Source organism: Abramis brama (assembly GCF_963993115.1).
Source record: "Abramis brama genome assembly, chromosome: 6".
Taxonomy (NCBI): domain Eukaryota; kingdom Metazoa; phylum Chordata; class Actinopteri; order Cypriniformes; family Leuciscidae; genus Abramis; species Abramis brama.
The window spans coordinates 26,341,691-26,365,635 of NC_139968.1; the positions used below are offsets into that span (position 1 = coordinate 26,341,691).

The 23,945-nt window shown below is 38.3% G+C and overlaps 4 protein-coding genes across 4 annotated transcripts; 2 read left to right on the forward strand and 2 right to left on the reverse strand.

Moving 5' to 3' along the window:
* The first annotated feature begins 1,168 nt into the window (after positions 1–1,168).
* Positions 1,169–3,422, forward strand: timm13 (translocase of inner mitochondrial membrane 13 homolog (yeast)). Its single transcript, XM_084116388.1, has 3 exons — positions 1,169–1,392; positions 2,263–2,331; positions 2,419–3,422. Exons 1-3 carry the CDS (start codon positions 1,273–1,275, stop codon positions 2,515–2,517), a joined length of 288 nt encoding a protein of 95 aa, XP_083972514.1. The 5' UTR covers positions 1,169–1,272; the 3' UTR covers positions 2,518–3,422.
* tmprss9 (transmembrane serine protease 9) lies at positions 3,410–10,646 on the reverse strand. Its single transcript, XM_084116387.1, has 15 exons — positions 10,562–10,646; positions 9,597–9,772; positions 9,383–9,510; positions 9,221–9,288; positions 8,940–9,115; positions 8,818–8,859; positions 8,619–8,732; positions 7,929–8,094; positions 7,569–7,843; positions 6,897–7,039; positions 6,427–6,808; positions 5,685–5,853; positions 5,323–5,588; positions 4,725–4,861; positions 3,410–4,422 (listed from the first exon to the last, which is right to left on the reverse strand). Exons 2-15 carry the CDS (start codon positions 9,727–9,729, stop codon positions 4,261–4,263), a joined length of 2,361 nt encoding a protein of 786 aa, XP_083972513.1. The 5' UTR covers positions 9,730–9,772; positions 10,562–10,646; the 3' UTR covers positions 3,410–4,260.
* Positions 10,647–11,864: 1,218 nt separating this feature from the next.
* On the reverse strand, positions 11,865–15,717 carry lsm7 (LSM7 homolog, U6 small nuclear RNA and mRNA degradation associated). The gene is made up of 4 exons (XM_084117628.1): positions 15,669–15,717; positions 15,323–15,413; positions 15,148–15,219; positions 11,865–12,603 (listed from the first exon to the last, which is right to left on the reverse strand). Exons 1-4 carry the CDS (start codon positions 15,672–15,674, stop codon positions 12,461–12,463), a joined length of 312 nt encoding a protein of 103 aa, XP_083973754.1. The 5' UTR covers positions 15,675–15,717; the 3' UTR covers positions 11,865–12,460.
* Positions 15,718–15,896: 179 nt separating this feature from the next.
* On the forward strand, positions 15,897–23,886 carry sass6 (SAS-6 centriolar assembly protein). The gene is made up of 17 exons (XM_084117627.1): positions 15,897–16,112; positions 16,264–16,324; positions 16,406–16,485; positions 16,608–16,712; positions 16,787–16,958; positions 17,035–17,112; positions 18,260–18,379; positions 18,645–18,836; positions 18,916–19,110; positions 19,188–19,277; positions 20,048–20,227; positions 20,307–20,388; positions 22,151–22,269; positions 22,408–22,554; positions 22,845–22,927; positions 23,004–23,098; positions 23,198–23,886. Exons 1-17 carry the CDS (start codon positions 16,048–16,050, stop codon positions 23,263–23,265), a joined length of 1,932 nt encoding a protein of 643 aa, XP_083973753.1. The 5' UTR covers positions 15,897–16,047; the 3' UTR covers positions 23,266–23,886.
* The last annotated feature ends 59 nt before the right edge of the window (positions 23,887–23,945 follow it).

Below are 23,945 nucleotides of genomic sequence, written 5' to 3' on the forward strand. Positions count from 1 at the left end.
CGTACGTGAACGTGCCTTTTTTAACAAGCCTTTTTTTTGGTCAAAAATAACTCCAAAAATAGACTAGCAAATGAGATTTTAAGTACGGTACAACTACAATGTAGGCTAAAATAAATACAATAGTAATAATGTTTACGTAAATTTTTTTTTTTTTTAAATCAGTACGGTGTTTGTTGGCTTTACCTCTTTATACCATTGCTGTACCATGATACCTCCAGATTACATGCTTTATTGAGCCTCTTTCATTGAGGTATTTAGTATCAATCCACAATGTTTTCATTCCAACACAGTTATGCCAACAGGAAGCGCATGATGTTTTTCTTTGCATATTTCATTTGTCCAGAACGGTTGTTGTACAAACATCACCAGTGAATTACTGTGAGTGAAGACTTACTGTACTGTGTGACTGTTAATTACTGTCAGACCCCCTGCCAACACTCATTCATCTTCACTCAGCCAAAACTTGTTCATGTCTAATAGATTTATTAGAGCTTAAACAGCCGTTACTGTGTCAATGCCCTGTTTACACAGTCCTCAACACCAATTATCTGACTTTCAAAACAAAACCCTTCTGGCTGGTTTGACATTTTAACTTCCACAATGCTATATTGTATTATATTATATTATATTATAATTTATTTATTGATGTATTGATTGAATGATTTATTAATTTAAAAAACTCAAGAACAAATGATAAACTAATTTCTTTACAGCAATATAGTGGAATGTAATAGAGGAATGATCTGGTGGAATGTAGCGGCACCTATTGGACAGAACTCATGTTGCAATAAAGCTGAACCCATAGAAAACACAAATCGTTATTTTAAAAAAGATTTATACCAGACGCAGAAATTGCAAACTTACAAAAAAAAAACAGTTTTACCTAACCCTAACCCTAACCCTAACCCAAACTTACAAAAAAAAAAAAAAAAAAAAAAGTAGGCCTACCATATTAATGTAATTTTGTTGGCCTTTTAAAACTGCAAAAAATGTGTTAAATCAAAAGCGATGAATCCGTATAAATCTGAATTTATGCTAATGACAGGCAACATTATGATAGGCTAATGTTGTTCTTGATGTTGTTTAAAAATCATCACGTTATGATCTTATTTGTTTTTGCTGTAATTAAGAACTACATTTCCCAGAAGTCAGCAGTCAGGATGTTTTCCACATCGCTTCCGGTTCATCTCAAGGGCAAAATTATCACATGTAAAGAAGCGACACAGACTTTAATCCGGTGTGTCACTGTTATTAGATCTGTAATTGTGTAAAATGGACAGTTTTGGTTCAGATTTCTCTTCAGGCGCATCTTCTGGTAAAATGGACACTGGCACTATAATGGAGCAGGTCAAAGTTCAGATTGCCGTTGCAAACGCGCAAGAGCTGCTGCAGGTCAGTGACTTTAACTCTTAAAATGTTAAATGCTGTTTTAAATTATCCCTACATAAATACCCCTACAAATAATTTCATTGTGCTTCCTAAAATTTATAAGTATGTATATAAGAGGCTTGTGTTGGGTAGATTTTGTCATTACATGATGCTGAATAAATGGATTACTCTTATATCACTTTACCATGGTAGGCTATCCTTTGGTTTATCATGTAAATGTCATGGTGGTGATCATTAAGAACTGTTTTATAGCAAAGTACATTAATATTATCTCTTATCATCACCGTGTACACCAAAAAGTATACATTGTGTATTATCTTGGTATTTTAAACATGTACCATGGTGATTTTTTTTTTGTAAGGCTTTGTCTCTGTACTATGGTAAAACTGTATTTTTGAGTATCAAAATTTTTACAAAAAAGTAGTTTTTTACTACCATGATAATCTTTGAAGTACCATGAAATACCATGGTACATGAGCATAGTACCCATTCAGAAAGTACTGTGGTAGTGCTACATGGTATGCCAAAGGATTTCCAACATTACCATCTGTGCCATTACTGTACTATTCTGTAAGAAAATATATATTTTTCAAAGTTGTAAATAAAAAGTTTTATAAGAAAATACTATTTCAGTGTTTCTACTTTAAAATGACTGGTTTAATTCATTGTGTTGCTTGCTGTTTCTGTGTAACTATTTGTCAAATTTTCTAGCAATTAATTGTTTCAAAGTCCTTTTTATTATATGATACTGCCACAGTAACTTTTTATAAGGGTCATCAAGGTATCCAGTTACAAAACGTACCAAATGTACTATAGTACTAGCATACTAGAATTATTACATGCATTCCTAATGCCATTTGTCGTTCATTGCAGAGAATGACTGATAAATGCTTCAAGAAATGCATTGGCAAACCAGGAAGCACATTGGACAACTCTGAACAGGTATGAGCAGGACATCCTATAGCGCTGTCCATGTTTCTTTGAGGAAATAACATATAGACCCATGCATAACCCTTTCGTTTTTTCCAGAAATGCATTGCCATGTGCATGGACCGCTACATGGATGCATGGAACACGGTCTCCCGCGCATATAACTCCAGATTACAGAGGGAAAGAGCACGTATTTGATGTGCAGATGGCGGCCGGTACTACCTCAGTATCACCTGAGTCCTCAGGTCGAGATGCCTGGTCTCCAAATGCACGACGAGTGTATAGACTTGGCACACTTACCACGCAACAACAACTGATGGATACAGAAGGAACCAGGTGGCTGGATTTAGACTCTACATGGACATTTTTCATTACGTTTTGTTTTCAAACCATGTTGAAATGATAATACAAGATAATACAATAAAATAGCTGATTAATAATTTTCAAATTTAAATTAAAGAATGATAATTGTAGTAGCAGTTCTCATGTTTAAAGTAATAAGCAGAATTGGGATAACAAGAGGACGGGTCTGGATTTTGGTATCCAGTTCCTGCTCGCAGGTTTCACTATGTTTAAAAACAATGTTAAAAATCGGACACCTCCCCTTATGCCGTTATCCATTCATCAAGCAGCCAATCAAAATTCAGTGTGCCATCTGTCTGCCTTTTGTCATTGGGTGGATGTTACTCCATTCCCTGAGGGAACGGCTCACTTTACCACCTCTGTTCCACACACCTAGCTCTTCTCCCAGAGGGGAAGAATTCAGGGGCTTCTTTGTTGCAATAATTGTCACTTCTTCACCAGGATCGGCCGAAAAGTGCTTCTAACTTACCTCTGAAGAACAAACTGCAATTGTCGACACTGGAGTGTCATTTGTCTCATTGTCTGTTAAGTACAGTAGTAGGGTTGTTTAGACACTCATAAACTACAAACCCTTGTAAAAGCAGTTCCCTTTGTGTACAAGCGTGTCAAAGTTCCCATTTTCCTTTGCTTCGTTGAGTTTTGTAAAGGCTTGGACAGAGATGCAAACTCCACCAAGACATGTCCAGACAGATGTTGTGCTGTTTTTATGGAATGCAAATAAATACCATCAAGTCAGTAAATTTTTATTGATGTTTTTGTTGCATTGATGAAATATCAGGTTAACAGATGTAGCACCATTTGGACAAATTAGGCCTGAAACACACTAATCAAGTACATTAACTTACATTTTGCTTTCTCAGCATTGCCATAAGCTGCATTATAGCATGAATTTTCACAAACTCTTATTCTACAGCCTGGTTGAGGACTGTCATGGCGGAGCAACAGTTTGAAATGAGTCATGTTTAATGGCACAGACTTTTGTACTGAAGTTTGACATGTTCAAAGGGTTTTTTGATATATATTGCTTGCAAAATATGTGGTTTCAAATTTCCTACATTTTGTGATATTATTCCTACATTTTCCATTACTGGAATATAAATTCTGCTGGTGAAATGAGAAGGGGGATCCCTTTATTTCTTAAAATCAGAACTTATCAAGAAAACTTAAGGCAAGCAAATGTTGCCATATTTTCTTATCTTCCATCTGAAGTGAAAACCACTTCTCATTGATCATTATTAGTACATATTTCTAAGCCATATTGGTTATGCTTAGGCCCACACAGGATCTGCAACCTGCTGAATTGGAGCATTTTCCCCTCAAAATCAGGGCAGAATTGCATCAAAATCTGTTTCATTGAGATATTATGTTTTTTTTCCTAAACGGCAAAAAACATTTCAAGGGCTAGTGCATCGTACACCAGAATGCAATGTTAATAAATACCACAAATAAATATTTTGACAGTAGAGAGTGAACATGTTGGTAAAGTCATCCATTTGAGTTTCATGCATCTTCAGTTGAGAGACATGTCTGCACATCACTTGTGAGACGGATGGTGGAGGACATTTCTGGATCATATTTTTAAAAAGGGAGGTATATAGATATCCACTCTCTGACAGACGTGACCTGCATGTAAACTCCCGGGAAGCCAATTCGACCACAGCCGTGACCCCAGCTGGTCACCCCGGCCAGGAACCAACGGCCCTGGGGTTCCCGGCACACCAGAGGTCCCCCTGAGTCTCCCTGCAGAAGAAGAGAAGACCACTGCGTTCATTCGTGTTTTTATGGCAGGTATGACATTTAAAGAAGTCTGCTGAAAACTCAAGGATATGGTTGAATGATATTGGGCTGTGTTACGTAATCAGCTTAAGAGGCACAGTGGATGTTTTAAGATGAAAAAAAAAGACTTAGAGCATTAAGTATCATCAGGTAAGTGCAGCAGTGTTTCAGAAGAAGTCATTCAGATTTATCCTACTCCTGTGCAACTGCTGATTTTTTTTCCGGACAGTAGCATTCAGAAACCTTTAATATTCTCACAAACTCACCAAACATGTGTCCCTGTTCCCCTCCACAGAGCCAGCACACATCATGTTGTCGGTAAGTCCACCACCATAAGCTCGCTGGCAGTCCCACTGATCAAAGACATTAACCTGTGCTTTTTGCAGCAAATTGGTTATCATACCTATGTGGGATAAACAGACCATATATCATAATGGATCCTATTAATCAAATGCAGTCCACAAATATCACATATCTTTTTGGAATCAAGGTTTAATGTAGATGAAGTCTAGAAGACCTTTTTTTATGTCGTTTTCACACTTGGTACGTTTGATCCTAATTCACTTGTCTCTCCATGCCCATGCTGGGAATGGTCAACATTCATAGGCTGATAATTTCCGCAAAATATTCATAATAGCATTTCATTTTCGGATTGCGTTTACATTAATCACTAAATGTATTACAGTTCATGTGAGTCAAATCCCAGACCCCTTCCTAAACAGATGGAGCACGTGCTCCTTGGTGGACACATAAGTTCAATCGAACCTGGGTCCACACCAGAACATCTAGTGTGAAAACGATATTAAAAACTACTTGTCTAGGTTTTAGGTTTTATCTTATCACCTTGACCAACCCCAAACTCACCGTCCTCCTTCACAGCGCCCCATCCAATGATGTAGCATTCCGCAGTTTTGATGAAGCTATGCCAGGGAGAAGGCAAACACACGGTCTGGATGGTGTAGGACTTGGGGGCGGGGATGGAGAGTTCCACCAAGGCCACATCAAAGTCCATGGTGCTGCTATTGAAAGCAGGATGAGAGATGATCCTTTGCGCTGGAATAACCAGAGCACCCACTCCAGACCAAATGACTGACCCAAGACTTACAGTCCAACTAGCAGTGTTCAGCTCACTATTGACGAAAACACAACATAAACACTAAGTCTTTTTCTGTTCAACTCTTTAAGACTGGAGCATGTTGGGAAGTCACCAGTCAGTGGTACACTACCCTCTGAAGCAGTGAGCAGCAGTCAGGAGCCATTTGGAGTGGATGAGCGTCGCTCCACAGCGGTGAGTGCGTTGGTACTGCAGACTGCCCACCCATGGCCATTCACCTCTCCGAGCAGAGACGCCACCGATAATCCTCCCTTGTCCCACAGCTGGACGATTCCCACAGTCTACAAAGTAAACAGGTGACCCTTATATTCTTGTTCCTCAGACTACTTTAATGGACCTAATGAAGACGAGGCTGTAAGTGATGCATGCATGGTCTGTTCAATATGTTGTACAGTTGGGCACCTTGGTGTCTATTAGTCAATGCAACATTGAAAATATGCTTTTCTACCAGTGGACAAAAGAAATGGGATGTGAACTATTGAACGGACCCGTACATTTACCATTCACGGCTACCCTCGTTTCTTTTGTGTAAAGTTAAATATGGCACCTACCCTGACTAAGGTCTACACTAGCTAGTTAACCAAACTTCATTAATGTGGGTGCAAACCAAGTGGATTGTTGTTAAGCAGGGGTGTCCAATCCTAGAATCAACTCTGGATGCGCCTTCCTGCAGAGCTCAGTTTCAACCCTGCTCCAACACACCTCTTTGTAATTATTATATGTTTTGAAAATATTAACTATCTGGTTGCTGTGTTTTGATTAGGTTTGGAGCCAAATTGTCTGGGAAGGTAGACCTCCAGGAACAGGATTGGGCACCCCTGTTGTAGAGATCGAGATTATTAGAGATTATTTACCACAGTTTTTCTCATCAACCTCATTGGGGCAGTCAACGACTCTGTCACATTCTGGGTTTATCTTGCTGATGCACTTGCCTCCGCCACAGTTATAATTACCACTGCAGTTCCCAGGAGCAGGATTATATTCATGACTGGCGATCTCAGAGGAGGGGTTCATAGCTTTAACAATGTTATCCATAGTGGTTGTGACACTAGGGTCAGTGGGGGCGACTGTTGGTGCGATCTTGATGTAGCTCAGAATCCAGTTGCGGAGTTTAGTGACGCGGGAATAGACCCCAGGCTTGTTGATCTGTGCACATCCCACTCCCCAGCTCACCACGCCCGCAAGGAAAAAGCGCCCAGGGGCCGCCTCACATACCAGAGGGCCCCCAGAGTCTCCCTGAAGGCCAAAAACCACATTTAAAACATTCAATTGTGAAAACACTTTTAGGGCATCAGGCATTATTGCTATAAGTTATAGCCCTTACCTGACAAGAGTCCACCTTCCCTTGAAGAAAACCAGCACACATCATATTTTGGGTGAGTGCACCTCTGTATACAGATGTCTTGTTGCAGACTTTCGAGTCAATGATCTTCACGATTGCCTTCTGTAATGTAGAAGGCACCTCACCTGCTCGGTAATAGAGGTGTTGTCTTAAAAGGGGTTGTCTCGAGTAGTCAAACTTTTGGCAAAAAGGCTGGTCTTCATGGAAGCTTATTATGATCGAGAACCACCAACTTAAGCAGGAAAAGAGCACCTTATTGACATTTAAAGTGACCAACCACAGTTTGTTTTGAGTTTGGTGCAGTTTAGGGGTGAGGTAGTCTCAGCCTCATACGTCAAGCCCACGAACCACTGGCTGAATGTCTGATGCATGTGGCACACTTAACTGGTAACACTTCAGGATTTTGATTGACATCAACTTTACATTTTCAAGCCCCTAAACATGACGGGGAACAAAACAAACTGTGATTGGTTGCGCTACATGTAAGTCAAACATCCTCTTGGGTTGTCCTAGTTCAATGAAAGCTGCTAATAGAGTCCAGACCTTCTGCTGTCAGTCTGAAGGTCTGGCTACATGAGACTAGGGGTGAGTTAAACTCATCAAACTCAAGCTAAAGTATATTCTGATGCTTTACACAACATCAAATATACTCACTGGTGTACTGATTAAGAGCTCCCCAACCAGAGACGATGCAGTTCTGCCCAGGACTGAAAATGTGAGAGGATGATGGGATACAGACTGGCTGAACATAACGGCTAAACATCAAGGGTGTTTCCAACTCAAGTACGGTCACATCACTGTCAGTGGTCATGGGATCATAGACCGGAGAGACAACCAGGGACTTGATGTTTACTATGGTGGCTTCTCCCTCCTCCCCACTGACTAGATTGGCTCCCACAAGAGCCGTCCAATCTTTTGGGTTGTTTTCTCTTTGGTATATAAGGAAGACATATTTAGATATACATTGGTGCCTAGTGAGGAACTGATGAAGATCTTACAGAAATGCTTACTCACATTTCAAAACAATGAGCGGCACTGACAAGCCAGCGATTGTTGACGATGGATGCGCCACATGTATGACGGCCACGTAGTCTGAGACTGACCTGCCAGGGTAGCTCCCCGTGACGGGCGTTTTCACCACCCACAACACGGTTAGCCATGACGGGACGTGTTCCACAGGCTATAAGAGAAACAATGGTTAACAATCAAAGAACATACATTAAGCCTGTTTTTTCTGAAGGAAATATGACTGCACAGCTTGCCACCACAATGCTAGGGTTCTGTGATTGTTTTAGTGCTGTTACCATGTTTCTATTCATTTGCAAGGGTATTCAAGGTACTTGCAAGGTGGTTTCTAAGTTGTTCTGGCTGGTTTATAGCTGGCTGCTGATATTATTGTCCCTAGATATAGCTTGTGTACTTCTTTAATAAAAGTCTATTGATTTTCTTGCTAGTATTGTTGTCTGTCAGGCAATAGTCCTAAGAGGTATCATTCATGTCTGTAGGAATATTATGCAAACTTAATGCAAAGTTATTTAAATCACAAACCCTAAGTAATTGTGATGTTTGATACTAATATGTCAAATGTAATCAATTATCTTTTACCTTAAGCCAAAATTAGTTCTTAAACTTACAAAAAGGAAACTAACAGCTAAATATAGCATTAGCATAATAACTCATGATAAAAAAGATGGTGACACTTACAGCAAAAGGCTTCATCTGAACCATCAACACAATCAGTTATAAAGTCGCATTCCGGATTTGGCTTTGTGATGCATTCGCCACTGTCACAGGTGAACGTGTTCTCAGGACATTTACCTGCAGTAAAAGACAAAGACATCTGAGTACCCTGAGTTTTCAATGAACCTTTATATGATCAACAATATTATCACATTCTGCTTACTTATGTCATTGCCAATCTCATAGAATGACTTTCCACTTGCCCCTGAAAAAAGAAAACAAAAAATGGTCAAAATGACACTATTATTGACTTTATTGAACTTATTTTATAGGAATCCGGCGTACCAAGAAGGATGATGCTACTGATCTCTCCGTATTGTGGGACAATGATAGGTTTCCCATTCAACATGGCCTTAAATCCAGCTCGAAGGAAGTCTTGAACGAAGTTCTCCGTGTACCCCTGGACTTGAGAAACCCGGAAGACCAAACGAAGAGTGGTCATCACATTTGAGTTTATATTCCTGAAAGATATCACAGACTCTTAATCAAATACCAAAATATATACAGACATAATTCCCCACCTTGTTTTATAGAGTTAAAACATGGCATGTAAGCAGTGTACCTACCCATACGCAACTATCTGACAGTCAGTAAAATGATTTGCCACTGTAGAGGCGGTAAATATATTGTTGATCTGTAAAACAGAGAAGACAGCAGTGGACATCTGTTTGTTAAAACCAATTTTACATCTGCAGTGTGGAGATTTCCGTGCAAGTTATTGGTCATACTTTTGCTTTCAGAGTCGAGGTCAGAACTACAGAGAATCCTGATGTTTTATCTAGCAGGTCTGAATCATAACTGAGTCCTTGCAATTCCACTGTCTCCATGAAATAATGATCTTCTTGTATTAAGTAGGCTGAACAGGAAAAACAAGGTTGGTGTAAGTGTCCAACAATATCATAATATTTTGATTCTGTAGACAAATGGAGATAATTCATTAACCTGTCATAAAACCCACAGCAGCCCCAATGATGAGAAGAATCAGTATTGCGGCTAATGTTATACATTTGGAAGCAGAGAGGCAAGCTGGCCGTGAATCACCCTCAGGCCACTCATTCAAGTCTTTCTTCTCCATTTCAGTCTATACAAAGACCTGCAACACAACCTGGACATTCAAACTGTAAAACACAAGAACACATGGAGGTAAGGAATACAGACAGATGACCAGGTAAAAACAGGATTGGGTTTTTATGATACCAAAAGTATTAGCAACTCCCTTGGGTACCGAGAGTGAAAATCATCTCGTGGGATGACAAAGTATTATTTCATCGGCCATAGAATGAGACAATACTAGGAGTGGTTCAGAGAAGCCAAAACAAACCTCGGTCGATTCTTAGATGTTATATCACAGAAATATGAAGCCTGATGTTCCAGAGAGTTACTTTTCACTTCAGGCTTGTAAATGCAACAACAATTCAATCTCTGATTAAATATATGGACACAAAGTGCAAAACTATTATTTACAGGCTTGCCAACAACAATGCAAAGGTATCACATAAAATGCCAGTTTTGGGCATACAGTTTGGCACAACAAAACAATATATTCCTATTAAAACTCACATATAATAAATAAATGTTATGTCAGGTCACAACAAATAACAAACAAGCATACTAAAAACAATGGTAGTATACTGACTATATTTGTGCCAATTAAAACTTTCATTGCTAAATAATGATGGTTTATCCATTCACAAATCCAATGCAACATATCAAATATAAAATGCCTATAATACTGTTAAATGATGTAAGAAAATATTATTTTCGTTTTAAACAATCAAAGATAAATTCAAACTGTTCAAATACTTTTCTGAGGAGCTAGAAACAAATACAAAGAGCATAAAAACTGTGGGTGTAATAACTTCTGGCACAATTCTTAGAAGAATAGAATAGATTATATGGTTACTCACCGTTTCAGGCAGCATTTGGTCACTGATACAAATGATCTTTACATTGACGTCCGAATAAACTGCACGACACGTTTGGAGACCGTATAGAATGCAGCGCTGTTATGCGCTAGTTTTTTACATGTGGGCGTGGCTTTACACAGGTGAGGGTCTTTGATTGGCCGGTGCTACAATATATATATTTATATTAACTTATTTTTTTTTAAATCCTCTATTATTTCTCACAATACCATTTTTAAAACTTTTAAGGGATTTTAAGAATCAATAGATTGTTGTTCCTAGGAGGGGTAAAAAACAAAAAAAAACCCAAAGCTTAAACTGTAAATAGTTGAAAATTTCTTAAAAGCCTACCCAGCAACAAATGCTGCAAATCAGCTATTAGCTAAAAGCAAATATGTATATATAGAGAGAGCAAGTGCTGTGCAATAATGTTATTCTGTATTTTCCCAATAAATTAAAAAAAAAAGTTTCTTCTTCTTCTTTTTTTAAATGTATATATATATATATATATTTATTTTTTTTGTATCTATATAGCTTCTCATTTTTTACATTTATATGTTCATTTAAAAAAAATGTATTGAATGTGATGTATTTTTTATTTACCGAATATATATTTACATAATCTTTTTTTTTTTACCTCGTAGGTTTTTTCTGCTGTGCAAAATGAAATGCAACTTTGCTTACTAGACCACCTCTCCTCAGACTTCTACTGACCTGGAATAGTATTAAGAGTTGGCCCGTCTTCAGACAGCAGCTCCTCTTACAGACCCCTCTAAAGTTAACCATCAGTTAACAGACCCTGAACCACTATAACTGTGTTACCCAATAAAGCCCAGACTTGGGTGCCAGTGCGCACTGATAAAATCTGGAAAGTCCTGCTGTTCAAAAGAGCACCAGCAAGGCAAGACACACAGCCTTTCATTCATAACTGCTAGAAAACCACCATCACAAATGGAGGGACCAACAAAACTCGATTAGCCTCACACACGTATTGCGTTAAATATCAGAGTGAAAACTATACTGTAACTAGTGACTATATTGATGTACATACCGTTTCCCACCTAAAGTAAATCTAGAAAGGTTACAGGCAGGTCTTTGTGGCTGTGCTAAGAAGCATGAATAGCTCATCTCAATCTGATAGCCATCAAAAGGGGTGGAAAAACCCTTGTTTCCTCACAAGATTTTAGGAACTTGCATGATCACCTGTATTCTGTATTCCTGTACACCTAGTTCTGCTGTTCTACCTATTAACAAAGTGTATGCATTCATTTAACAAAAGTAGGGCGGAAAAATCTCACAAATAGGGAAGGGTCCATGACTGAGTCTTTAATCTAAGGAATTAGTTTTGTAAATGTAAAACAGAGTAGAGGACACCACAAAAGTAAACAAGAATGTTTTCTCAAGGCGTCTTGAAACCGAAGGCCTTCAAAATATTACACAAATGGTGTTCCGTGAAAGCTTGCTGACAATGTCCAACTGTTTGTGTGTGTGTGTACAAAAGCTTTCTGGATAGGTAAAGCTGTGGGATCCACCCTTTGAGGTACAAGCATAGTCTTTGTTTCTGCTTGAATTAGAAATGATTAAATCCCAGATGTTTATTATGGTCCAAATGAACGTCAGTAGCAAAACAACACTGAAAGAACCAGGGCAGTATTACGCACCTATTTTCATGAACAGAAAACATGCCTTATAATTCAAAACCATTATTAACACACACACACACACAAAAAAAACATGAGTTTCATCAACAAAAACAAAACCAACCAAAACACATTTATCCTGAGTCTAAATACAAAATGTTACATTTTTCATGATTTCAGACCTAACAAAAACTATCTGTTTTTTTTCCACCAGACATCTACAAAATGCAAGAAAAAAAACAAAAATAAACAAGGCTGAATATTATCCATCCTGCTGTTGAATGAAAGGGTTTGGAATGGCCTCCATCCCGTCCTGTGGACAGATAAGCACGACGGACGTCCCTCGACAAACCACCAGGCCGAGCTGTCTGGTGTCTTCGGTCAGCTTGTACTGATCATCCGGATCTGTTCGGAATTATCAGGATGTGATTAGGCATCATATACAACGATCCTGAATAAAAAGCTTAAAAATAAATAAATAAAACGCTCTGGTTGAGCAAGGGTTTTAGGCTACATTCAGACTGCAGGTAAATGTGGCCCAAATCCGATCTGTCTTTCTCATGATCTTTCCAATTCTGATTTGAGCCACTAAATCCGATACAGGTCGTATGTTTTGCAATGCGACCTCAGTCTGAACATTCGTATCGGAATTCATGCGACTTTTACGTCACTCTAGAGCAACATTCGTCACAATTCGGTGCTCATGGTAGTCATTTCAAAGATTTAACATACCTGATGTTATCAAGACAGTTGTGAAAGGTATCCCGTAAAGGGCAGTGATGTGTCAGAGCTCACAAGTATTACAGTAACAGCTCTATATACAAGCAAAACACAAGGGCTTGTATCATAAACTCTGCAAATCTTTTTTCCAATCGTCGTCTTTGTTTTTTATATTGTCTGCGCATAAATTTGCTGGCTTCTGCAGATCACATTATAAATAAACTTTTTTTTACGCAAAACTTTTACTTCCGTATGAATTTATAGCTGTATTTTAAGCTTCAGAATACAACTATATATTTTCATGTACAGTAGTTAACATTTCTTATTTACGAATTTTAACTTTTTTGATCCACTTCAAATGTTAAAGCTGCAGTCCATCGTTTTTCCTCTTTGTCGCCATCTCTGTTCGAAATCTGCAGTTGCAGTTATTCGCGGATTTATCAACTTTACGTGGGTTGTGCCTCGGCATTACCCTGGTAATCCAGAGTTCTCGCGAGAGCACAAGTTGAATTTGCTCAGCGAGTTACTCTGGTTTTGAATAATGATGCTCATTAAATATGCCCCTCGATCTGAGCTGCACCAATCACATCAGGTTATCTGATATAGGCGGAGGCAAGCTAAGCAGATGATGACAGCCCTGTGACGTCGAAGTCATTAGTAAACATTGCAAGATGCCTATGGATGAACACCAGTTGTTTGAAACGGCTTTGGCCGCTACAATGAACGAGTTAGACTTGGCTTTTTAGCTAAAACAGGAACAGAAGACGCCGCTCGAATCGTTCCTTTGCAAGAAGGCCGTTTTTGCTGTTTCGCCAACCGGATACGGTAAGAGTCTAATCAGAGAATGTCTAATAAGGTTAGCTCCGCTGGTAGCTGGGGTTTATTGTTGTGATTGGTCGTAGTGTTATCCAATTGCGTGCAGTGAGATTTTCAAATGGACGCTTGGTGCCACCCCTCGAGCTGGCCGATTTTCATTAGTCGACGCCAGACCCTTAATCTTTTAGATTTAGGTCTGGATTTCCAGGCTACCTCGGCATGGTACAGCGCGGATGAATCCAATGTTTTGAGGAGAATGTGCGGCTGTCAGTGTGGAAACTGGCATTCGGAATCACAGATTCTACTTTTTGTAAGTATGACCAACATAAGAATTTTCACCAGAAAATGTAACAGTAACATCCACATAAGTAACATCCACTTTTGTTCTGACCAACTAAGGGAAATTTAAGGCTGATTAAATCTAACGATCACTTATCATATCACGTGCAAATTATACTTTGTTCTCAAATTGTTAATGTTAACAACATCAGCATTGCGTGACTATATTTAATGCGTATTAGGGCTACCTGTAGTTCAGTTTCCATTTCTGTGCAGACTAATTTCTAATTATCATACCTACAAATGAATGTTCCTTAGAACTGGTTCTCTTTGAAATACAAACACACGTATCTGTAATCAGATGCATATTTATTGCATTATTCAATATTTTCCGATGCACAAAAAAAGACGTCTCTGCGTCCGTTTTGAACCCCTTCACTTTCAAAAGCCCTTTTGATGTTTATCCTTGTTTTCGCATGGGCATGGTTGCAGTCTCTTTTTTTTCTGTAGCCACTCCGAAGTCTTTTGCATTTTACAACGAGTGAATCTTCAGTTGTCATTGGTGATTGTCGTTTGAATCTTTCTGGATCCGCCATCAAATTGATAAGTTTTATTATATCAAGTGCTGTGAGAAAAGGCTATAAATCTCCACCTCCAACATCCTCGCACACAACATAGCCTACTAGCCGAGACTCCTTCTTTATGTGTACAGATGTGACGTAATGACGCAAAGACATGCTCGAATTTCCCGCAGAAATCCACCAGTACCACTGGAATTAAAAACATTATTACAAGCTTACCGTTTTGAATCGAGCTAAGGTAAGCAGATAGTTTTGAACAATGGCTGGTTATGTACTTCCTCAAAAAATTATTTTGGATAATTTTTAACCCCAAAAAGTTACGGACTGCAGCTTTAACTACTGTATAATGACCCAATTTATACTATGAAAAAATAGTGTGTAAAATATTATTGGGAAAATATTTAGCTTCTATTATGTTACATTATTTATTTAAGTGATTTTTTAAATAATTGTTTTACTTATGTTAATCTCATTTTTTATTTTTTATTTTTAATCCCAGGTCCCAGTTTGAAAACCCCTGAGAAAAAGGACGAAATAAATGAAGAGATTTTACCTCGCATGTATTCAATGGTGCCATCCAACACAAGATTCAACAGCGGGTCGAAGCCTTTTAAGACACCACTTGCTGAAAATAGGAAACAGTGAATGTTAAATGCAATGTAATTTAGTTAAGCATAATATAGGAATTATTTAAACCCTTATTTTATCTTATGAAGCAACTGTCTCACCTTCACGACCTCCTTGGAACTTTACTCTTATATGTTTGTCGATGTATTTCGACAAATCAAAAATACTCTCCTTCTTTTTCTTATCTTTATCCTGAAAATCAAAACCACATATTATATAACAGGCCTGTGTGTAATATATATCAGACCCAGTGTCTTAGTATGTAGCTTAGCTCCTCATTAATACACAACACATCAAATTTACAATAACGAGCAGCCTCTAGTGAGTACAGTTCGAACTTTAAAAGTTCACAAGTCATTTATGTGCTTACATGTTTGTTTATAAAAACCATGCGACCATACAAGCGTTTTGTAAAGTGAACGGTGTGGAAACGTTTGCGCTACTCACCGCCATGTTCAAAACTCCTCTACGCCCCGCCCACTCGGCGTTGACGTTTGACGCCTGCCTCTCGACCAATCACAACACGCGCCGGTGAAGTCCAACAGAAAAGATTTTTAATTTTATCAGCCTTAAACACCCACAAATATATATCAAACACAACTTCAATTGTATATATTTGTCTTTTACGATTGTTAAAAAATAAATATGCTGAAATACGATAATACGCGTGATTAGGTTGAGGCGCTCAGCACATCCGGTGAGAAACGGACAAACGCGGGAGCGAAGCGCGAAAAAACAAATGACTCGTTCAACAACTTAAAAACACGAAAAAACTGCGATTTTTTAATGATTATTATCGCTTTTTGTGTTATTACATGAACTCAAAATGACGGAACTACTTTTTAACAAGAGGTTACAGGTGCAGGTAAAGAATAGAGAGACCGATGAGAGGTAATACTGATTGTGTATGTATTTGAACATAAGACCTAAATGAGTGTTTGGGTTTATTTTTCTTTGACTGTCATGTATGTTACAGTATTTTGTTTTTGGAGACTATTAAGGGTCTAAATGTGCTTATATATTATGCTGTTTTAAATTACAGACGTTCAGTCATTCGCATCAGTATTGAACTGCAGCTATTATCAAATCCTGTCCATAGGAAGGTGAGGAATTATCATTTATACATAATTACTTATGAATGTAAAGCATTTTGTCTTATGTCTTTCTGTTTGTTTTATCAACAGGATTTGATTGTACGGCTGACGGATGATACTGATCTTTACTTTTTATACAATCTTGTGATATCAGAGGAGGATTTTCAGAGGTGTAGTGATCTGATCTGATCTTTTTATAAAATAATGATTCATATTTATTGTCAGCACAGTAATATTTGACTCAATGTGAGATTTTCACATTGTAATAATCATTATTTGCTTTCCTTCGCAGCTTAAAAGTACAACAAGGGCTTTTAATAGACTTCACATCATTCCCACAGAAATTCATAGACTTGCTTGAGCAGTGCATCTCTGAACAGGACAGAGAAAACCCACGGTGAGAGATCTGAATATTATCTCTCATAAATCTTTTCTTAATGTGTATGGGTTGTAAGAACTGGTTCTTTTCAGGTTCCTGTTGCAGCTCACGTCAGCTTCATCGGCGTTCGACCACGGTCCTTCAAACCTTAATATTGTGGAGACAAACGCTTTTAAACACCTCACACATCTCTCTCTGAAACTGCTCCCGGGATCTGATACGGATATTAAGAAGTATCTGGCCACCTGTCTGTCTACTGTAAAGGTACAACTCATCATCATGGACTATGGCTATATCCTGCTTGCTTGGATGAATGCATCTTTAATATATCTGTTTTCAGGAGGAAAAGCAACAGTTGGAACAGAAGTTGAGAAAGACTGAGGAAGATCTGACAAGACAGCTAAATTATGCACAGCAAGTAAGTCAAATTTAAGATGGTTTCTCTAAAGTTAATTAATATATGTATTATTTATAATATAACCACCAAATTGTTATAAATTGAGCAAAACCTCACAGGCTTGATAATTGTCAGTATCACCAAATAAATTAATATTTAAAAGCGAATTGTACAACTACTACAAGTATATCCAACCTTACCCGGATAAATACAGTACACGTTAAGCGGTGTGTACTAGATAAAATCTGTACTGCTTGATTTTTATATTGCCAAAAAAACGTAAACCGTTATCACCCAGCTTGATTGTTATATTTAGTCAAAAAAACGTAAACTATATTATCACCCTTTTTGTCAAAAAACGTATACTATATGATTGCCTATTTTGTAAAAAACTATATCATCACCTATTTTGTCATAAAGCGTAAAATATATTATCGCCCACCTTGATTTGTTATATTTAGTCAAAAAACGTACTATATCATCGCCTTTTTCCATCAAAAATTTGTTTGTTTTTTTGTGCCTATATCGTAAAAAAAGACTATTATCGCCCAGCTTGATTGTTATATTTAATCAAAAAACATAAACTGTATATCACCTATTTTGTCAAAAAACATAAACTGAGCTAAACAAAAAACATAAGCTAAGTTTTTTGATGAAAAGGGTAAAAATATAAACTATGTTATCGCCCAGCTTGATTGTAATATTTCGTCAAAAAGCGTAAACTATATTATCACCCTTTTTGTCAAAAAATGTAAACTATTATCAGTCGGCTTGATTGTTATATATGTCGTCAAAAATGTGAAAAATAAAAATAAAAATTTGGATATATAGTATATCCTACTTTATCTGCATATATACAGTATATTCACGTAAAACAGTACATATACCAAATCTCAGATGCTTGACTTTTATTTTGTCGCAAAATGTAGCAATATTATCTCCCAGCTCTAATCTGCTAAAGGCGAATATAAGGCATGAAGATATTAAGAAATAATAGAGATCATCAATATGATTTTCTGTATAGCTGCTATATGTACGTGTATATAGTATTAGTATTAATTATATTATAATAATGTATTAACCATTTTGATTTTATAGTAATTATATTGATTCATTTCAATATTTATTACGTCATTATGATTTTTCTTTATTATTATTCATCCTCCAGACCCTGTCTGAGAAAAGTCGAGAGTTGGACAAACTGCGGTCTGAATGGACGTCCCAAACGACGTCTCTGTCCAGCAGACACATGCAGGATCTCACAGCTGAGCGTGAAAATGCTCTGGAGGTGATCTGACATGGGCGTTTCACTTGAGTTTCTTGATATGGGGGAAAACATTTCAATAAGTTGCGAAAGTAAAAAAAAAACTGTATAAATGTACTGTATAAAAAAATGCTTGAACATGGAGTAAAACTTTGTGTAGATATATTAATAGTATAGATATAGTAATGTAAAGTCCAATTTCTATCATAAAGCTAAAAACTTGTATATGTATTTCAAATTTTATCTCTTCAAAGAAGAGACTGATGTTATTTTTTCCTTGTGTTATTAGACACAAGCGCGTCTGCAGCAGCAGAACGAACAGCTGCGACAGGAACTTGAGTCGTCTCATCACAGAAGCACCCAGCAGCTCCAAACCAAAGTCTCTGAGCTGGAAACGGCCAACCGGGAGCTCACCGACAAGAAATACAAGAGCGACTCCACCATTCGAGACCTCAAAGCCAAACTGGCTAGTCTGGAAGAGGTGCGATATTTATTTAGAAGGATATGGTCTGACAGTCACAAGAAAATCTGATTGCATAACTAATGTGTTGTTTGTCCAGGAGTGTCAGAGGTCAAAGCAGCAGGTTCTGTCGCTGAGGAGGGAGAACAGCAGCCTCGACACCGAATGCCACGAGAGGGAGCGTCTGGTCAACCAGCTGCAGACGCGAGTGGCTGTCGTAGAGCAGGAGCTCAAAGATAAAGACCAGCTCGTGATGCGGACCAGAGAGGTGCTGGAAGCCACACAGCAGCAGAAGGTCAGCAGATGAAATCTGACATGAACGGATCCTTATATTCATTCATTTTATATTTAATTAATTTTTTTGTTTGCTAGAACTCTGTTGAAGGAAATGCAGAAAGCAAGCAACTTCAGATCGGCAAGCTGGAGGCCACGGTAAAATCCCTGTCGGAGGAACTCATCAAGGTTTGCGTCTGAATTTAACTGTGAATTACTCACACCAGGGTTTCTGTGGGTGCTAAAAGTTTTGCTACACAAAATTACTACCTTAAAAAGGTCTACCTTCATAAAGTCATGGCAAGAAATGTTGCATGCATTGCAAAAAAAAGGAGAATATCTTCCTAGTATTTTTGTCAAATATTTAAACAACTTTAAATCAAGATACACTTACTTGAGATGCAAATGTAAAAATTAAGTCTTGGAAAAACTGGACAAAATGAAGTGAGTTTGTTTAAAACAAGAACAAATATCTGTCAGTGTTATCAAAAATGAATTTTGCTGAGCCCATTGACAGTTATTTGTTCTCACTTCATTTTGATCAATTTCACCGAAAACAAGACTTCATGTTTTGTCATTTTGTATCTCTAGTAAATGCATCTTGATTTAAGAATCTTTACACAAAACAAGACCGAAATACTGAGGAAGAACATCTGTTTTGCAATGCGATCAGAAGATACAGTAAAAGAGAGTGCCATATTCAGAGCTTTTCATGCTACTTTTTGTAAAATGAATTAAAAAGTAATGAATATCTCTTAGAAGTTAAATTTTTAGACCTTTAAGTGTTGCTAATACAACTCCCTGTGTTTCTCATTTAGAGAACATGTTGACATATTGTGTTCCATTCAGTTTATTACTTACATTTTCTTTACTTGGTCTTAAAAAGGTCTCAAATGTACCTTCATCAAATCTGCAGAAACCCTGTATACAGTCGGATTAATTCTGAATTCCCACTGCAGGCGAACGGCATCATCAAGAAGCTCCAGGGGGATCTGAAGGCTCTGGTGGGGAAGATCAAGGTGAAGAACACAGTGACCGTGTCTCAAGAAAAGATCCTGCAGGAAACTACGGAGAAACTGCAACGGGAGCAGCGAGAACTGCAGGACGCCCAACAGCGGCTCCGACAGAAAGAGGAAGAGGTACCGTACCAACCCCACATGTGCTGCCAACACATGTCCCAGAACATTTCTGTTCACCAACAGTCTTTGTTGTTTTCAGGCAACAAGATTAAAGGAGCAACTGGAAGCTACAGTTCAGAAACTGGACGAGAGCAGGGAAGTGTTAAAAACCAATGAGAACGGTTAGTTCAAAATATATATATATATATACAGTGAGGAAAATAAGTATTTGAACACCCTGCTATTTTGCAAGTTCTCCCACTTAGAAATCATGGAGGGGTCTGAAATTGTCATCGTAGGTGCATGTCCACTGTGAGAGACATAATCTAAAAAAAAAAAATCCAGAAATCACAATGTATGATTTTTTTAACTATTTATTTGTATGATACAGCTGCAAATAAGTATTTGAACACCTGAGAAAATCAATGTTAATATTTGGTACAGTAGCCTTTGTTTGCAATTACAGAGGTCAAATGTTTCCTGTAGTTTTTCACCAGGTTTGCACACACTGCAGGAGGGATTTTGGCCCACTCCTCCACACAGATCTTCTCTAGATCAGTCAGGTTTCTGGGCTGTCGCTGAGAAACACGGAGTTTGAGCTCCCTCCAAAGATTCTCTATTGGGTTTAGGTCTGGAGACTGGCTAGGCCACGCCAGAACCTTGATATGCTTCTTACAGAGCCACTCCTTGGTTATCCTGGCTGTGTGCTTCGGGTCATTGTCATGTTGGAAGACCCAGCCTCGACCCATCTTCAATGCTCTAACTGAGGGAAGGAGGTTGTTCCCCAAAATCCCGCAATACATGGCCCCGGTCATCCTCTCCTTAATACAGTGCAGTCGCCCTGTCCCATGTGCAGAAAAACACCCCCAAAGCATGATGCTACCACCCCCATGCTTCACAGTAGGGATGTTGTTCTTGGGATGGTACTCATCATTCTTCTTCCTCCAAACACGTTTAGTGGAATTATGACCAAAAAGTTCTATTTTGGTCTCATCTGACCACATGACTTTCTCCCATGACTCCTCTGGATCATCCAAATGGTCATTGGCAAACTTAAGACGGGCCTTGACATGTGCTGGTTTAAGCAGGGGAACCTTCCGTGCCATGCATGATTTCAAACCATGACGTCTTAGTGTATTACCAACAGTAACCTTGGAAACGGTGGTCCCAGCTCTTTTCAGGTCATTGACCAGCTCCTCCCGTGTAGTTCTGGGCTGATTTCTCACCTTTCTTAGGATCATTGAGACCCCACGAGGTGAGATCTTGCATGGAGCCCCAGTCCGAGGGAGATTGACAGTCATGTTTAGCTTCTTCCATTTTCTAATGATTGCTCCAACAGTGGACCTTTTTTCACCAAGCTGCTTGGCAATTTCCCCGTAGCCCTTTCCAGCCTTGTGGAGGTGTACAATTTTGTCTCTAGTGTCTTTGGACAGCTCTTTGGTCTTGGCCATGTTAGTAGTTGGATTCTTACTGATTGTATGGGGTGGACAGGTGTCTTTATGCAGCTAACGACCTCAAACAGGTGCATCTAATTTAGGATAATAAATGGAGTGGAGGCAGACTAACAGGTCTTTGAGGGTCAGAATTCTAGCTGATAGACAGGTGTTCAAATACTTATTTGCAGCTGTATCATACAAATAAATAGTTAAAAAATCATATATTGTGATTTCTGGATTTTTTTTTTAGATTATGTCTCTCACAGTGGACATGCACCTACGATGACAATTTCAGACCCCTAGCAGGGTGTTCAAATACTTATTTTCCTCACTGTATATGTATTCTTTTCAATGTATGTATTTTACATTTATTTATCTATTTTATTAAGTTTAAAAATATTTGTATTTTATTCTCTTATATGTATTATTTTCATGGAATATAATTTATTATATACTATATAATTTTCGGTGTATTTTTCTGCTTTCGTATCCCTGTGCATTCATGTAGTAATAACTTGGCTGAACAAGCAGCTGAATGAGAACCAGCTCTCTCGGAAGCAGGAAAGTTTGGGAATGTTCGAGACGCCCGCCGCAGGGCTGAGAACAGGAAGTGTCTCTCACAATATGGTAATGACACATCACTGAAAATGTAGCATAAATTCCACCAAACAGGTTTTTTGTCTGCTTGATGTAGCTGGAAATCATACAGTAACCATCAGTTTGCATGTCAGATTGGACTGATGTAGCCGTTCTTCTCTTCTCTAGCTTGATAGCAAAGGTTTCCCCTTGTCTTTGGGACAGGGTTTCCCCATCACCTCTACGATAAACTCCAAATATCCTCTCCCTCTTTCCTGTGTGAGCTCAGGGACTCGCTCTGTCCTGGCACTGCACAATCAGACGTCTGGACCAAAGGCAGGCCTCGTCTCCTCTTCTCTCTCATACCATCTTTTCCTTCATGCATCTCGTTTTTCTGTGGTTTGCTTGTCTCTATTAGAGTCTCTGTTCACACGTCACACAATTCTGATTTGTTTGTTTGTTGTAGTCAAATAGTTTTTAGTCTGCATGGGTTGCTACAATAATGTTAGCAAGTAGCGTATATTTATTTAAACTTTGTTTTCAGCGGCAGTCGCTAGCTGTAAATGTCTGAGAAAACCATGTTGAATTCTTTATTCAAATAAATAATGTTCTAAACTAAATTCTAGGTCCAGTTTAACCCTATGAGTGGCAAACCTTCAGCAGCAGAAGTGAGTCCCTCTACACTCGCCCAGCCTTCCAATAAAGAGAAGTGAGTTCCTCGAATTCATTTACTTCCTGATCTCGAATATAGCCTTGTGTCTGAGCTGCATCTCTGATCTGAACAGCGGAGAACCTGTAGGTCTGGACTCCAAGTACTTTGAGAGACGAGACGACAGCATTCCTCTCCGCGGTCTCCTACCCAGCATGCATCTAAATAGAGGCAAGCGACAAAACGTTTTTACCCAGTTATTCCTAATTGCTATACTTTTGAGGAGATTTAATAAATGTTATATTTAATATAAATGCCTTCTACCTGCAGAAGTCCCTAAGCCTTTAAACACGGCTGGAGCAAAACCGGCCGCAGCGTCTGCGTATTTCCCAGGATGACGAACAGCACGATTATATGGACCTCTATTCATCACTACAGTTTGTGTGTGAACGCCACTACTAAGATGCTAAGGCATTGCAAAGTATCCATGCAGATGGTGGTCTTGTTTGTTTCAAATATTTTCAGTAATTTATTAAAACAGTTTTATTTTTATAACCATTTCTCAATCTGTTTAGATTCCTTGAATGATAACCCTAAACATGGGACCGATTTGTCAAACTATAATGGTGCTGTTTTTGGTCCTTTGTCTATGGTGCCTAAAAACCTCTTTTCAGTGTCTTAAACTTGTTTGTGCCATACATGAACTGTCTGGGAAAGAATGAACTCACCTTTTGCCAAACAGTCAGAGCTGCCGTTTTGTATTCTCAAATAGTGCTATTCATTCAATTCAGTTGGCTTTTTTATTGAAGGTATAAAAATTTAAAGTACTTGATTGGTGGATGACAGACTGACTGGTTTGCTGTGTAAAGCTGTATATATATATCATTGTGTGTACATTTATATTATTGTATTTATGGTTTAATATAGTAAACCTTGTAATCTGTTTATCATGGATTGCAGTTTGGCTGCTTGTTCATCAGTAGCGAAATTTTAGGACAAGTGAATAAATTCTAATATGCAGTTTGAAAAATTGTTTGTCTTTTTCCTATGGAACTGAAGTATAAAAACAGACAACGAT

Excerpts from the sequence above, each read along its gene's own strand:
- timm13 (XM_084116388.1), top strand. The coding sequence starts at position 1,273 with ATGGACAGTTTTGGTTCAGATTTCTCTTCAGGCGCATCTTCTGGTAAA. Across the intron at positions 1,393-2,262 it reads ACGCGCAAGAGCTGCTGCAG|AGAATGACTGATAAATGCTT; the intron begins GTCAGTGACTTT and ends CGTTCATTGCAG. Across the intron at positions 2,332-2,418 it reads CATTGGACAACTCTGAACAG|AAATGCATTGCCATGTGCAT; the intron begins GTATGAGCAGGA and ends CGTTTTTTCCAG.
- tmprss9 (XM_084116387.1), bottom strand. The coding sequence starts at position 9,729 with ATGGAGAAGAAAGACTTGAATGAGTGGCCTGAGGGTGATTCACGGCCA. Across the intron at positions 9,116-9,220 it reads TGTCAGATAGTTGCGTATGG|GAATATAAACTCAAATGTGA; the intron begins GTAGGTACACTG and ends GATATCTTTCAG. Across the intron at positions 6,809-6,896 it reads GGAAGGTGGACTCTTGTCAG|GGAGACTCTGGGGGCCCTCT; the intron begins GTAAGGGCTATA and ends TTTGGCCTTCAG.
- lsm7 (XM_084117628.1), bottom strand. Across the intron at positions 15,220-15,322 it reads GTTCCAAGGAGGTCGTGAAG|CAAGTGGTGTCTTAAAAGGC; the intron begins GTGAGACAGTTG and ends TCCTATTTTCAG. Across the intron at positions 12,604-15,147 it reads CACCATTGAATACATGCGAG|ATCCGGATGATCAGTACAAG; the intron begins GTAAAATCTCTT and ends AATTCCGAACAG.
- sass6 (XM_084117627.1), top strand. The coding sequence starts at position 16,048 with ATGACGGAACTACTTTTTAACAAGAGGTTACAGGTGCAGGTAAAGAAT. Across the intron at positions 16,486-16,607 it reads TCAGAGGAGGATTTTCAGAG|CTTAAAAGTACAACAAGGGC; the intron begins GTGTAGTGATCT and ends TTTCCTTCGCAG. Across the intron at positions 18,837-18,915 it reads AACTGGCTAGTCTGGAAGAG|GAGTGTCAGAGGTCAAAGCA; the intron begins GTGCGATATTTA and ends TTGTTTGTCCAG.